We start from the raw sequence: 15,193 nt of genomic DNA, 5'->3' as shown, positions 1-15,193 counted from the left end.
ACAGCTCGTGTTCGGCTCGTTAAGCAAACGAGTCGAACACGAACACACTTTTTGAGCTCAAAATATAAATGAGCCGAACACGAGGCTCGTGTTCGGCACGTTTACACCCGTACTGCTGCGCGACTCATGTAAGAAATCATGAGGGTTTGAAAGAACGACTTGTAAAGCAGATCTAACGGACAGTAATGTGTTGTATTTCATATTTGTTTTCTTTGATAAATGGAATTTTGGATTATTTCGTTTGCTGTACGGAAGCGGGGAGCAGCTCGTGCCATGACCACATACAATGTACGAACGCAGACGGGCATCCAGGTTCGGTACCGAACCGGACCGGACTTACGGGGCATTTCAAATCTATCACATGAAAAATTGGAATTTATTTTTTTGCCTTTTATGTTTGCGAGATTAACGGATTTGCCATTTAATTCCTCATAATTTACATATCTGCCACCGTAATCATAAACCTTACTTAAATCTCATCCTACCCAGAAAACATAGCAAGACTTCATACGTAGAGTTACATGCGTAGTCCAATGAAATCACGTCAAGTGACAGTGATAGAAAAAAAAAAAATTTTCCGTGTTATTCATATATTATTATATGTTATTCAAGTGTTATTGTGTATTATTCAAGTACTATTGATGTGTTATTATGCTATTATAACACCGAAAATATTTTCAAAACACAATAACACCTGAATAACATATAAAAACACATGAATAACATAGAATAACACGGAGGGAATATTTCCCTGTGTTTCCGGCCAATTTTTTTTTTCACCTCCATGTGGCGTGATTTCATTGGACTACGCACGTAACTCTACATGCGGAGTCCTGATGCAATATTTTTTCCATTATACCTAAGCACGAAAAATTGTATTTCAATTTTTACATTTTAAAATGATTGAAATTTGCTTGGTGATAAGAAAAAATTGGGCTACATAAATGTAAAAAATATAATTTAAATATTAGATATGTAAATACATGTGAATGTTTTATAGAGACATTTACATACTTAAAACCTAATTTGATTTTTAAAACTATCATACACCTTTTCCTGCATAGGTGAGAATCATGAGATGGTATGGATGTGAAAATTGAAATGCAGGTGCTAGAGATGTAAATATAAAAGAATTAAGTGGTATGTATGTAAATCTTCATATACGTAATTCAAAATTTAATGATTTGATTTTCACAACTTTAATGTCCTGTGCATTTTAATCTAAAAAATAAATATTAGTGATTTTTTTATTAAATTTAAAATTTATATATTTAATTAATATGAAAAATGTAAATATTAGATGTGTAAATACATGAAAGTTATGTCGTAGATATGGAGATCCTCCATTTGAATATCGTTCACTTAATGGATCGAGGAGAAAATATTCCATACGGACAGCGCATGCAGAGATGCATGCACTATCCGATCTCGGTCGTCGATCACAATTTTTTTAGTTTTTTTTTTTAAATGGGGCCCACCGAAATACAGTTTTGCTGTAACACATGTATCTCTATATGCGCTGTCCGTATGGAATAATTTTTCATAGATCAAGAATCAAATGCTACGCAGAAAAAAATACACAAATGCTAGATATAGAATTAATTCATATATTCACCACATTAATTTCATTAAAACTAGTAATAAAAGAATCATTAAAAAGCACAACTAAATTAGAATGAAAAATTAAATTTGGCAGAAATTCATTCATCATTTACACGGAATTCAACGTAACTTATAACTAGACATTTTTTTTATGGGCATTTATTTACGTACATATCACTCAATTATTATATTACCAAATTTGTATAAAGTATTAATATCACAAATCTACGATCCTAAACTTAGGGTCAGGTTGCAAAGTGTCGTGAGGCCCGAAATGCACCCTTATTCTCTAATGACACACTTGAGAATTCAATGGACTTCTGTTTGAATCTTAATCTTTTAAGCAAGAAATATTTAAACTTCAATTAAGAGTCATACAGAACTTTGACTTCATCAAAGTGAATCTTTCTAAAAAAAAATCTCACGACAAAATTAACTAAGAACCGCTACTTATGAACTTAAAGTTTGCAGAGATTTCAAAGCTCTCAAATCCAAATATTATGATCAATTTTCGTTATGATGGATAAAAAAATGTAATATAAATTTTCTTGATTTATTATTAACAAATGGTAACATTAATGTTGAAATCAAATTAAATGATTTTTAATGCCATCCTGACACAAATTATTTGAGGATAACCTAATAACCTTTTTCAAATGAAATATAATTTAGTGCAAAAATTTTCTGTATTATTAAATTGATACATGTTAGATAATCATATTACATATTCAATTAAAATTAAAGAAACAAATTAAGGATAAAACAAAGACATTAAATTTACAAAATATCTATACACTCAATCCCCAAAATAGATTTTGCTAATCCTTTAAACTTGAAAGGAAAGAATCAAATATCACAGGTTTGGACTTCAATAACTTAATGCATCAACAGTAGTTTTCAAATAACATTTAAACCTACTTATCCAAATAGTCGTAAACAAATAAACGAGATTAAAAAAACCCTCAATGTAAGACACTTCATCTCTCATATCTATAAGTTGGAGAGAGATACATAGACATGCACAAGGCATTTGTGGTCTTCAAGATTAGTGTCTTGAAGATAAGTTGCGTGCATCATCGTATCCCTGGTATAAATAGATGGATGCCTGTTATTGGAGATCGCAATAAGGTTGTTTGATAACTTTAAAATTAGTGCCATGCATGTTGGACCAAAATCTTATTTGAAGGTTCATAATCAATGAAGGGGCATCACACATTTTGAGGTGTTCAAAAAAATCAACGATGTTACTGTGTCAGTATAAAGGAAGATCATCAAACACGAATCTTGACATTTTTTATCAGTTCGGGACGGATTCAAACCAATAATATTTTGGTGTCAAATCATTCAAAAATATTTATCATCAACTATGCACTATAGGCAACCAACACATTTTTTAATGGTAGAGCCTCGTTCCTTTAAACATCAAGATTCAACAGCCCTACGAGTTAGAATAGAAATACCTGATAGCCGCTTGGAGGGTACTTATTATAAGGTAGCATTAGCCTGAGTACATCCTTTCCTTCGTTTGGAAGATATTGATTCTAATTTTTTTAGTTCAAAAGAATCTCTTGAGATCTGCAAAGTCATGTAAGAAAAATTTTAAAAAAACATGGTATTGCATCGAAAACAGAAGATTAAATATGATACCACTCATTTATTATGTATTTACATATCAAACATCTAAACTTTAATTTTTATATAAATGCCACAATGCCTAGGCATGAAAAGGTATATTAAACTTTTTAAAAGTTAAAATAGTCATATTTTATGTGATATGAAAGATTTGGATGGTATAAATATAAAAAGTAAAGTTTAGGTGTTACTTGTTAGATATGTAAATCAATAGGAATTGATGGTATGTATGTATGTAAATGCCCTTAAAAATTATAGTTATGGATGATGCACTTGATGGTTGCTAATAGAATATATAATAGCTGTGTTGGTCCAATGAAATTCTAACCAATAAATGTCTACTTTTTCCTAAACTTCAATTGATGAAAGCTAGAACAACGATTTACAAAAAGGGATAATTAAGACGTTATCCGAGAATAAATTTTCTAATAAAGTCGAAAGAAACTTCCGGAAAATTCTATTTCTTTTGAATGAGATGAAAACCTAGTCGATTGAACTACTTTATAAAGTTGTATTTGAAGGTTGTGGTTTGTGTCAAAGAAACTGAAAATAAAAATTTTCATGAAACTTAAAGAACTGTAGATTCATAGCCTCACAAATTATTGAAATTCATTTTATTTCATTCAACACCATTCAATACAAATAAAAATTAAATCACTACATCCTTTGAAACAAAAAAATATATGATAGAAATGATACATTTAAGCCCATAAACATAAGCTTATATAGAAAGCTAAGTGATTATTATTTCTACACTAACTGAACGTTCAATATGAAACTAAGAGTTTGTTTGGGGCAGCTGCAGCCCTATAAAAAAGAGATTGTAAAGCTATATTGGAAAAAAATAATATTTGAAAAGCTGTCGTGTGTATTATAAATATTTATTTTTTTCTAAAAGGTTAGACAATTTTTTTATAGGTATCACACATAAGTTCTAGTTGTAAAAAACAATCCCATCATAAAAAATTATAGAAAGCAACAAGAAAACAACAACCAAATAAAATTTTGTTGGCGGTCTAAAAAATAAAACAACAAAAATTATCCAAAATAAAATAGCTTTTCTTCCAAACCTCTCAATTGGAATAATGAAAACATAAAGCTTAAGGAGAATCCTGATCAGTTTAGGATAGCTGCAACTTATTGTAAAGATGATTGTGAAGCTATGGTGGGAAAAACAACTTCTAAAAAGCCTGTGGTTGTAAAGATGATTGTGAAGCTATGGTGGGAAAAACAACTTTGTGATGGGAATCACAAATATTCTGGTAAAAAAAATAGCTTTCCACTACAAAAAATTCTAAAAGAAACATGAAAATAATTCCCCAAATAGAATTGTTATGGCAGTGTGAAACGCAAAGCAAAAAATTGTCCTGAACAGACCTTCACTCTCAGCCTACAAAGAGGGAAAAGTAGTTCCTCAATAAAAAATAACCTATAAAAGCTTCCAAAGTTCTGATAACATTATTTATATTATATCACTATAACACTCATTTTCTAATGAAATTTCAAATTTAGTCTACTACCACGTCTTTGTTAAAATAGATGAAAATTGCTTGCTATTTTCACATTGTAGACTTTCTGTGTTTTTTATCATAAATGTCATCTTAGGTTTCATTAGTGATGTCTAGAATAATTATCAACCTACAACACTAACAGCCTTTCCTTGTCTGGTTGATCTATTTGTAACGATAAAGGGTTTGCGTAATGGCGCCCAAAGCAATAAAAAATAGCACTCCACATTAAAATTTTATCTTCAAAGTCTCTTATATGGCATCTCAGGGTTCCTTTTAAGTTTTGATCTTGGATAATTTTTTGTTCTTTCGAGTCGCACCGAACATAGGTATGGATAATTTCATGGATAAAGCTCTAACTGCTGCTATGATCTTTCATCTAAAATGCAGCATTCAAATCAACTTTCCCTTTACGGATTCATGCCATTTCTAGTTGTAATCAACATAAAAATAAAATACACAAAACATCCATTTGTAAGCCGCTTACAGTGGTATGCGTAAAAATCAAATGGGCTTGTACTAGTTATCATAAAAATATCAAATTTATGTATCATTGCCTCAGAAACTACTTAAGCCACACAACACTTGCATTAGACACATGAACTTCTGTTTTGGCACAATCAAATTTTTGGGTTGTTGCATTGTGAATCTCATTCAAACTATCCAGCAATTGCATTGCAATCATTGTTAACAAAAGTTGAGTAGAACTAAGGTCAATAACTATTGATAAAAATTCCTTAAAAAGTCCATATCTTATCTAGGAGTAGCCATTTGCAACCAATCATGCTTTGCATCAAATATCATGTTGATGTTGCATTCTCTCTTTACTCCTGAAGATCCATTTGCAGGCATTACTTCTTTTAACCAAAGAGAGTTAAACCAAATCTCACTTTTTTATGTTTCATCAAAGACTTCAACTCCTCTATAATTGATATGATCCACTACTTTGATTATCATCCACTGATAGCTTCCTCAAAAGTGAGCTCACCAACAAATTTCATAATACTTAAGAGCCTATGGAACCATATTACAACAAGAATTCTCAAAATCAAAGCTTTTAGGTGGCCTTATCCGCTGCTTAAGCTTGAGAAGCACCAGTTCCTTCCGGCAGTAGAGGTGTCACCATCTTTAACTATTTATGCTCAATCAAAAATCTTACATGCATCTCTACTTTCGAATCAATGACTTCAAAGAGCTAAATATTTTGTAACACACAGGGATTCAATTTTTACTTGTGATGCACAAAGCCCAAAGCAAAATGACTTTTTTATTAACCAGCCAACTAAAAAATTATAAATATATATATGCATTATTAGATTTATTAGGTTTTCATAGCCGTTATTATTTATTAATTCGCCTTATTCTGCATTATGTAGTTTTTATTTATATTTATTCTATTTTTATTTCTTTGATTGTGTTTTTATTTCTTTCCTTATTTGAGTCCATTATAATTGGATTTAAATACCCCTCTCTATATCAATGAGAGACATGCTGCCTTGATCATCGATTCAACATGGTATCAGAGCCATGGATCTAACCCTAGAGGTTTCATTCAAACTATTGACCACCGGTAGGTCCTCTTCGTACAGAATTCTTCCTGTTGATTTCCACAGATCTGCAGTTTTCATATATGCAAAATTCTTTCTGCCATTTTTCCACATCTACAGTTTTCTTCCTATCATTTTCTTTCTGCAGTTTTCTTCCTGCCGTTTTCTTTCTGCAATTTTTCAGAATTCATTTGTATGTGAATCCCTGCCTATCGTGAACTATTCTTGTCGTTGATCCTAGCAGTCTCAGGCTCCAACAAACAGTTGGCCTTCCTTCTAACTACAGTTTCTATTTCATAACCTTACCAGAATTCATTAATGGATAAAAATCTCAACATCTTCTTTGGCACAGTCGGAATTATGGCGGATTCTTCTACTCTGAACCACCTTTAGAATGTGTTCTTGATTCAACCAGAGGATCAACTCCAATTTCTACTACCTTGCAGACCGAAGGTTTGAAAACTAGCAAGAATTACTCAATCACAACCCATAAACTGAATGACAGCAACTTTCTCTGATTGTCCCAAGCGGTCTTGTTGTTTATCAAAAGACTTGGGAAGTTTGGTTACCTCAAAAGTATAGTTCGTGCGCCTACTGACCGACTTATGGAGCTTAGGAAACTGAGAACTCCATGGTCATTTCATAGCTAATCAACTCCATGGAAACGTCAATTTTTCGTTCATACATGTTTCTCCCTTCAGCTAATGCCCTCTGAACGGTTGTTCGTGATACCTACTCAGATGTAGAAAAATTCGACCAACTTTATGAGGTGTCTAAGAAAATCCGGGAGGCATGATAGGGGTAAACGACAGTGACCCAATATTATAATGGCCTTGTTGCACTATGGATGTAGTGCAACTGGCATTACAACTACACATGGGATTCTCCAGTGGGTCTGTCGCTCTTCAAAAAAATTGTAGAAAAGGATCGCATGTTCCAATTCCTAGTCGGGCTTAGCAAAGACCTTGACCAAGTATGAGGTCGTATTCTTAATCGATACCCTCTTCCCTCCGCTCATGCTAACTTCAACATATTTGGTGACCTTTTCAAGGAACAATTTTTTCAGTTATTTATAAAAAAATCATTATTCCTTAATGAGAATATATATGATAAATCCTACACTATTGAATCATGTGATGATGACATATGGTTGATTCTCCAATGATTCCCTTTTCTAGCCCATCTTACACAGTGCCCGTTGCTTGCACCCCCTCACTTCATGACTAGGTCAAGTGGATGACTTCATTGACTAGCAAAGTTAATCTGATGGAGTTAAATATAACTGACTAATAGAAATATTTTAAGGAAAAAAAGATAATTTCTTTTCATATTGGTTGCATTTTATATCATAAACAATTAGAAAAAAGCTAGATGAAGCATTCCAATGTATTTACTAATTATAAGGATTAATAACAAAATTGCAATTCCTTGAATTACATAAGTTATTAGTATCAGAGGAAACATTACAAGTCTTCAGCTAAATACGCACAAAAGACTTCTAAGTTATTAGTATCAGAGGAAACATTACAAGTCTTCAGCTAAATACGCACAAAAGACTTCATAACATACGATTTCCAAAAGAACATATATTTTTAAAGAATTCCTACTACAATAACATACGATTTCCAAAAGAACATATATTTTTAAGGAAAAAAATACTATAAAGAGAATTTTCCTAGTAATCTCAGTGTTGTTTGCTTAATAGTTTATGCATGTTTATCTCAACTAAATACGCACAAAGACTTCAAGGAAAATGCAACAGAAAAATAAGTGATTCGGTGATCAGGATCTTGACAGGGATTTGTTGAGCATTGAATAATCATCTTACCTTCCACACAAGGATTTGAGTTTGGACTTCCGGATTTGGACATGCTTGCTTATAGGATTTACAGAACCACTTCTCCAAACCTTCTTCCAATGCCAATTCACAATCAACGATAACTTTCATCTTCAATCTCTACCAAAGGTTTTCTACTGCGACGACTTCTCAGTATTGCTTCAGACCTATTCATCAATTCAACGTATTTTTTTCTCACTTCCAGCATAGGATGCCTCTCAATTGTAGAAACCGAGCATCCATTATAGGCCTCCTTGAGAACCACAAAGCAAGTCTTGCTCTTGAGAAGAAGGTAGAACACATGAGGATGGCGCTCAAACACTTTATGAAACTTTTGCGGCAGGCCTAAGTGCTTCCTGAGACAAAGAAGTCTCCTCCTCTCCGCTGAGTTATCCACAAAAATACTAAGAAGTTCATGCAGAACACCAGCTACTCTCTTCTCTGAGACATCACTGTTTGGATCCAAAGAAGAGAAATCTTCGTAGGGAGATACATAGGGAAGTCTCTGGAAATCATCCAGCCAGCACTCTATCTTTTTCTTCAATCGAAGACCTTTTGAAGGGAAGAGAGGAAAAGTAACCTGATCACAACTGCCTTGCTTCATAGCATTCTTCTGTAAAACAGATAGAATTTCCTCGTTGGAATCGGGTTCAGCGCACAGCCAGCGCTCCTCACCTTCCACCTCAACTATTCGAAAAAATTCATCAGAAATCTCTTCTGGGATCTTAAGAAAATCCTCGGAGAGACCCAAGTACCAGAGCATTCCTTGTACAATCCGTAAGGGTAGCATCTTCTCTCTCGACATCAGTATGAGCCGCCGCAGCCGGCCGACGATCTCCATCCGCCTTCTCAAATAGACATCGCGCTCTTTCAGGTCGATGTCGAAGGCTTCTCGGGTGAGCCGGAACCAGGGTAGGTTGTATTCGGGACCGGTGAACTCCTCGAAAACTGCTGGGTATCGCCGAAGAAAGCTCGCCACCCGGCCGGAGATATCGAGCTCGCGGCTGCGCTTAGAGACTGCGGAGATGGGTAAGCACTGATCGGGCTCCTTGATGATGATGTTCTTGAGGGAGATGAGGGGTCGGAGATCTCTGGATTTGGAGAGGATGTCGATGTTGTCGAAGAAGGGATCCTTCTTCCATTTCATCGTCACATCCACATAGCTTGCTTTTTGGAGGTGCCACAATGCCTCCAAGGTTTTTGAGCAGCGAAGAAGAATATTTTCTCTGAGCCTTCTATCAAGAAGCATGAAATCTTCCCGAGAAAACTCCAGAGCTCTGGTTTTGCTAGGGTTTAACCGGCTGGAGGACCTCAAATGACGTTTCTCGGGGTAATTTACATACATACCACAAACTTTTGTGAATTTACATAGCTAAAAAACAAACTTGTTTTAAATACAAATGAAATTCAAACTTAAAGTAAATTTGAATCTTAAATGACTTCAAATCTTTGAACTAGTATCTACTCTTGAGATCACACATTAAATACAAATGAAATTCAAACTTAAAGTAAATTTAAATCTTAAATGACTTCAAATCTTTGAACCAGTATCTATACTCTTGAAGATCACACCTTGACATTTTTTTTCAGGGCATTTACATGCATACCACGCAAATCTTATTTATTTACATATCTAACATCAAAATTTTAATATTACACTTTAATATTTACAATTAAAATATTAATTTTTTTACATCGCATCAAAAAAATCAATTTACAAACTTTTTAGATGAAAAATGCAATTTTTGACACATAGATTCATAGCATAAAGGTGTTATAAATTTAAATATCAACCTTCTGGCGTTAGATATGTAAATTCATAAGAATTGTACGTCACATTTGTAAATTTCTCATTTTTTTTAAAGCAAACTTGCTCGAGAAAAGCTATCATTATTTATTTGGGCTAACATAATATGTTTTGTGAGTATCGTGCCACTTTTTTGGCCAATCACCTCTTTTTCAGCCTTTTATGATCTTATATTTATCATTAAATAGCTGAGAGCTTTATCATCCAAACAATAGATCATAGATTCAAAGTCTTGCATATTTGGTGTGCATATATTCACAATTAAATTCGTTCAAATTTCCACTCGCTTTTGTGGCTCCCAACATATAAGGTCTACGATCCGCTCGGAGTGATTGCATATAGGGTTGTAAACGAGCTGAGCTTGAGCGAGCTGAGCCTCAGCTCATGTTCGAAATGGCTCATTGACAATGTGTCCGTGTTCGACTCGAATATTATATTCATCTTCGTGTTTGGCTAGAAATAGGTTCGTTATAATATAAAATGCCCCAGAATCGAACCAATGATACCGCGAACAACAGAGTCACTAATAACACAACGATAACACTCGCATAACACCCATAATAACACCTCAGTAACATCCAAATAGCGCGGGTCGTTATTCTTCGATGTTATTGGTGTTATTTCACGGTGTAACACTGCGGAATAACACTGATAATACCAATAACACCGAAGAATAATTACACCGCGGATTAACACTGATAGCACCAATAACACCGCGTAATATTGAGTATATTTTTATTTTTATTTATTTATTTTTGAACAAATTCGAGCCAAACACAAGTGAACAAATATATGTTTGTATTCTGCTCGTTTACATTTCCAGCTTAAAAATTTGTTTGAGTTCAGCTCGTTAAGCTTAGCAAACGAGTCGAACACGAGCTGTTCGCGAACAACAAGCCATTTTGACTGCCCAAATTGCATATTCCTTTATATTCCTTCAAAAGTCCTTGTAGAATTATTATGGGAAAAGTATACTTCTAAAAGCTGCAATATATACATATATAATCAATAGATTAGAATAATCTCTCATTTTAGCTATGAATAAAATGTTTTCAACAGCCACATAAATATGGGAGCTGGCTAACCAATGCACAAACACAAATTTTTAAAAACTATGCCAAAAATATATTAGAAATAGCATAAAATCAACAATCTATCTCTTCTTTCATCCATTCTTACCTGAAAAAGTTGAAAAAAACATATCTTTCAAGCGCTTTTGCTCAATTAATCTGAGCATTCCCCATCTCCCAAGCCTTCAACTCCCTTATCTTCACTGTTTCAGACCCATTGTTGAACACATACATATGAGTGTCTCCAGAAAGCAGTAGTTTGGGATAAACTCTAGCAGTGATGCAAGTTCTTCCTCCATCACCAAAGCTCTCAATCACTGAATGATCAATCTGTCTCAAAACATAAATTTAGAAATAAAAGAGGTTGATTTTGATAAAATCATAATATGGATGGATGAGAAATTAACAAACTCACCAAAGTCCTTAGAGATATCTTCCCCTCTTTCACATCCATGCCCACGAATCCTCCAAATACTGGCTTGTAGAGTTCAGGCCACAATGAAGACCTTTTTGTTGCATGCAAAAGAAGATTTACATATTATCACTCAATTCTTGGGAGTTTACATATCCAAAAATTCAATTTTTACATACATGCATGCCTTCCCTATGCACGAAAATGTCCATTTCACTTTTTAAAAATTAAAATGGTTGTATTTTTTATGTGATGTGAAATATTTCATTGTTATAAATGTAATAAGTAAATTTAGATATCAGATATGTAAATAGATAGGAATTAAGAGGCATATGTAAATGCCCCGAAAGCAAAACATGAAGTTATAACCAACGAATAGCAGAAAATGATTGTATAAAACCAAATTTGATTGAAGTAAAAAACATACTTTCTTTGATCGGAGCACATGAGAACAGCATAATCGGTTCTGGTCTTGAAAACTCTGAAGAAAACTGCAGTGTGCTCCTCAAGATCATGAGAAGCCAAAATAAGCAGGCCAAAAGGTCCTATGCTTCCTGGAACCGAAGCATCCATTTCGTTGCAGGCCATCTGCGCGTCATCAAGTTTCCACTCATGGTGCACGAGCTCAGCCTTTTCGAGCTCTGGAAGCTCAAATTCCACCTCTATATCAGCCTGCTTGTCATTATTGAGAAAAAAAAAAAAAACTCTAGTATATTTCTAAGAATGAAGATTCACATACATACCACTCAATTCTTATTACATATCTAACAACCAGACTTCAAGTCTTATGCCACCTTCCTTATGCATAAAAAGGTTTATTTCACCTTTTAAAAGTTATATTGGTGGCCTTTTTTTTATATGAAATATTTTGATTGGTATAAATGTAAAAAATGAAGTTTAGATGTTGGACATGTAAATACAGGTATGAATGTAAATGCCCCTTCAAAGAATCAAAAAGTTCTTCAACTAAACTTGAATTTTCGATTTGGTTCACCATTTTAAGGAGATTTATGTCGAATTCCATCAGCACCTATAAAAGGTTTTCAAATCCTAAGTATGAAAATTTTGGATGTAGAGGATTTGATAAATTTTGGCTCGAATAGTAATTTATCAAGTCCCACTTTAACTGCAAGTAATGCAATTTACTCAACTTTTTTTGCATTCATGTCTCATTAGATTTAAGATAAGAATAACCAAATTGTGCTTGGAATTACACATCGAAATTCACTAAATCATGTTTTAATAGATAGAATTTATCAACTAAATCCGACTTGGAACCAAAAATGGCATCTGTGCCCTTCGAGCCGCCCATAAAAGCAGCCCATTTGTGGCTTGTGTTCATCAAATAAATAAGAAGAAAAGTACCTGCGAGGTTTTTACTCCTTTGATTTCAATGAGACCTCCCTTACTAACTTCTACATCTTTTAATTCTATCTTTTCCCTCCTCAAGGACTCCAGCTCTCTAACTGGCCATTGCATCAATTGCTTTCCATTCTTATGAAGCCAAATGGCTCTTGGAACAGTCTGAAACTCAAAATATAAAAATTGAAGTTTGAGTTTCTTAGTGAATCATAGAAGACAAGAAATAAAAATGTTTGGTGAAGTTACGCACCAGAACTCCAGCCCATCCCTTCACAATATCATCAGAGATAGTATCAGACTCATTGGACCACGCCCATAACACTCTCCTCCTCTTATCAGAGTCGAAGAACGTTTTTGATGCATAGAAGCTCCCATAATCATATCTCAGCCACATTCGGTGATCATCTTCACCAACATTCTCGGGGGTGAACACATCCAATTCTTCTGAATACCTCCCTATCAAGTAGTAATCATGAGAGTTATCAAACACACCCATTTTCAACACGTGCTTGACTTCCTTTGAGCCCATGCTTGAACCATCCAATCCTCTCTTCCATTTCGCAGACACGGGGAAGAAGTCAATGCATTCTATCATGGACGATGAATTAGTCGAAAACAATGGTCGCTCCGCACTTCTCCACTGCACAAAATCCTTGCTTTGGTAAAGCAAAGCCTTTGCCCTCCTTTCAAAATCCTCGGCTCCTATAGTTGTTCTCCAGAGGCCATCCTTGCCTAGCCAACAAGTGGAGGGGTCTCTGAACTGAGTGGGATCGACTCCTTCTGCAACCATTATCGGGTTGTAGGATGGCTTCACCCACTCTACCAAGAAAGGGTCAGAAATGTTCTTTGGTAGTGCTATGTTTTGAACGTTATGGCCTGATTCATTGATGCCTGTGTAAAGGATAACTGGCTTGTCTCCTGGAAGGATGGTGACAGAGCCAGACCAACATCCTTGACGGTCAAAGGGATCCGATGGCCTGAGAGCAATGTCGAGAGGAGTCCAGTTTATGAGGTCTATGGATTTGGAGTGCCCCCAAGTGATGTTGCCCCATTGTGCAGAGTATGGGTTATATTGGTAGAATAGGTGATAGATACCATTGTAGAGCATTGGTCCTATTTGATTTTAATGTTAATTGGCTTCAATTAATAGCTCTTTAAATAAAATAAATTGATACAGTTTTCAAACAATGTCACATTAAGGAATTGTTTGGCTCCAAAATTTGGGTTAAATCTTTTCAAAAAAGATTTTTGGACAACGTTAATTCGATTACCTTCTTTAATCTCATTTTTCTCTATTTCAAGGCAAAAGATTGAATTTACTAAATGCTAGTAAGAGGCAAAGTGAAGAGATACCACTTCTCCATATGCCTCTCAATCTTCTCCTAAATATTGAAAATACATACCAAACAAATTATAAATTCAACCGCATCTAACATCTATCATATCACACAATTTTCAGGATTTGATGTATCCAGATTTAGTAAAACTTGATTTAAAAGATGTAATAAATAGTTGAATTCAATTCTACTTGTAGCCAAATAGCTCCTGAATGAAATATCTCGATTAAAATACAATATACATGAGAGAGCCATATTACCCAAAAAAAACAGAAAAAATCGTATATTGATTAAAGACAATATACGAGAAATTGGCGATTCATGCGCAGATTTCAAAAGAAAATTACGCGCATGAACACTGAGTTGAATTAATTCAAATATGAATCTGTTTACGGGCTATAGAATTAGTAGCATGACAATGGAGGATTAGGTGAGCTGAGAATGCGAATGGTACCATTGGGATCTGGCATATTTCATCAACGCCGTATGTCAGTTTGTTCGCATGGCAGTAATGACAGAGAAAATAGAGGTTAGGAGCTAATCACGAACGTCTTGGAATAGTTACAGAGATATTAGTAAAATGAATTAGCAGTTTTGAGAAGAACTAAAGAAGCAGTAAGACCATTGATCCAGTTTTGAGGTGGCTGGAAATGGAAGGCAGCTCTGTACTCTTTGCTTGCGATGGAGAGAGGGACTTCGGAATCAAGATTCAGGACATGTCCGCGAGAAGACTTGCTCCAGTCAGTCCAGAACGATGGGAGCCACAGCAAGATGGTGACGAGCTGCCATCGCCAAGCCATGGATTAGGGCTCTTTGTTTGTTAAAAGGAGAGATCGTCGTCTTCCATAGAAAAGGAAAAGGGAGTAGACACTCTTGGGTGCTGTCTCGCTCAATGAGATTTAAGTTATTAGGATTCATTAAAATCCAATAAATTTGGATTTACTAAATTTTAAATGGGTTAAATCTCAAATTTTATGTGGCAATGAAATCACAAAAATTAGATAAATCCATTAAAATTATTTTGGAAGTTTTGTGTGCTTCTAGATAAATATCAACGGATCCACAGGATTTACAGCTGA

General features: G+C 34.5%; 2 protein-coding genes across 4 annotated transcripts; both read right to left on the bottom strand.

Annotated features, from left to right (window-relative positions):
* Positions 1-2,469: 2,469 nt before the first annotated feature.
* LOC110019844 (protein ROOT PRIMORDIUM DEFECTIVE 1) lies at positions 2,470-9,424 on the bottom strand. Of its 3 annotated transcripts, none has more exons than XM_020717701.1 (3): positions 8,118-9,424; positions 3,063-3,177; positions 2,470-2,707 (listed from the first exon to the last, which is right to left on the bottom strand). In XM_020717701.1, the coding sequence occupies exon 1, from the start codon at positions 9,373-9,375 to the stop codon at positions 8,221-8,223; it is 1,155 nt and encodes a 384-aa protein (XP_020573360.1). In that variant the 5' UTR covers positions 9,376-9,424; the 3' UTR covers positions 2,470-2,707; positions 3,063-3,177; positions 8,118-8,220. The 3 variants fall into 3 exon arrangements, with proteins under 3 accessions (XP_020573360.1, XP_020573359.1, XP_020573358.1); XM_020717700.1 differs by having other exon boundaries at positions 2,470-2,686; XM_020717699.1 differs by lacking the exon at positions 2,470-2,707 and having other exon boundaries at positions 2,714-3,177.
* A 1,511-nt stretch (positions 9,425-10,935) lies between these two features.
* LOC110019843 (beta-fructofuranosidase, insoluble isoenzyme 4-like) lies at positions 10,936-14,991 on the bottom strand. The gene is made up of 7 exons (XM_020717698.1): positions 14,737-14,991; positions 14,569-14,577; positions 13,028-13,890; positions 12,781-12,939; positions 11,843-12,087; positions 11,419-11,509; positions 10,936-11,333 (listed from the first exon to the last, which is right to left on the bottom strand). The coding sequence occupies exons 1-7, from the start codon at positions 14,912-14,914 to the stop codon at positions 11,154-11,156; spliced, it is 1,725 nt and encodes a 574-aa protein (XP_020573357.1). The 5' UTR covers positions 14,915-14,991; the 3' UTR covers positions 10,936-11,153.
* Between the last annotated feature and the right edge of the window lie 202 nt (positions 14,992-15,193).

Source organism: Phalaenopsis equestris, unplaced genomic scaffold (genome assembly GCF_001263595.1).
Source record: "Phalaenopsis equestris unplaced genomic scaffold, ASM126359v1 Scaffold000084, whole genome shotgun sequence".
NCBI classification, from domain to species: domain Eukaryota; kingdom Viridiplantae; phylum Streptophyta; class Magnoliopsida; order Asparagales; family Orchidaceae; genus Phalaenopsis; species Phalaenopsis equestris.
The sequence above is the reverse complement of the archived record's forward strand: the minus strand, read 5'-3'. Positions and strand labels throughout refer to the sequence as shown.

Bases quoted from the DNA above. Each gene is read 5' to 3' on its own strand.
- LOC110019844 (XM_020717701.1), bottom strand. From the start codon at position 9,375: ATGCTTCTTGATAGAAGGCTCAGAGAAAATATTCTTCTTCGCTGCTCA.
- LOC110019843 (XM_020717698.1), bottom strand. From the start codon at position 14,914: ATGGCTTGGCGATGGCAGCTCGTCACCATCTTGCTGTGGCTCCCATCG. The intron at 12,088-12,780 runs GTACTTTTCTTC...AATGACAAGCAG, and splicing joins AAGGAGTAAAAACCTCGCAG to GCTGATATAGAGGTGGAATT. The intron at 11,510-11,842 runs GTATGTTTTTTA...TGCAACAAAAAG, and splicing joins ATGTGCTCCGATCAAAGAAA to GTCTTCATTGTGGCCTGAAC.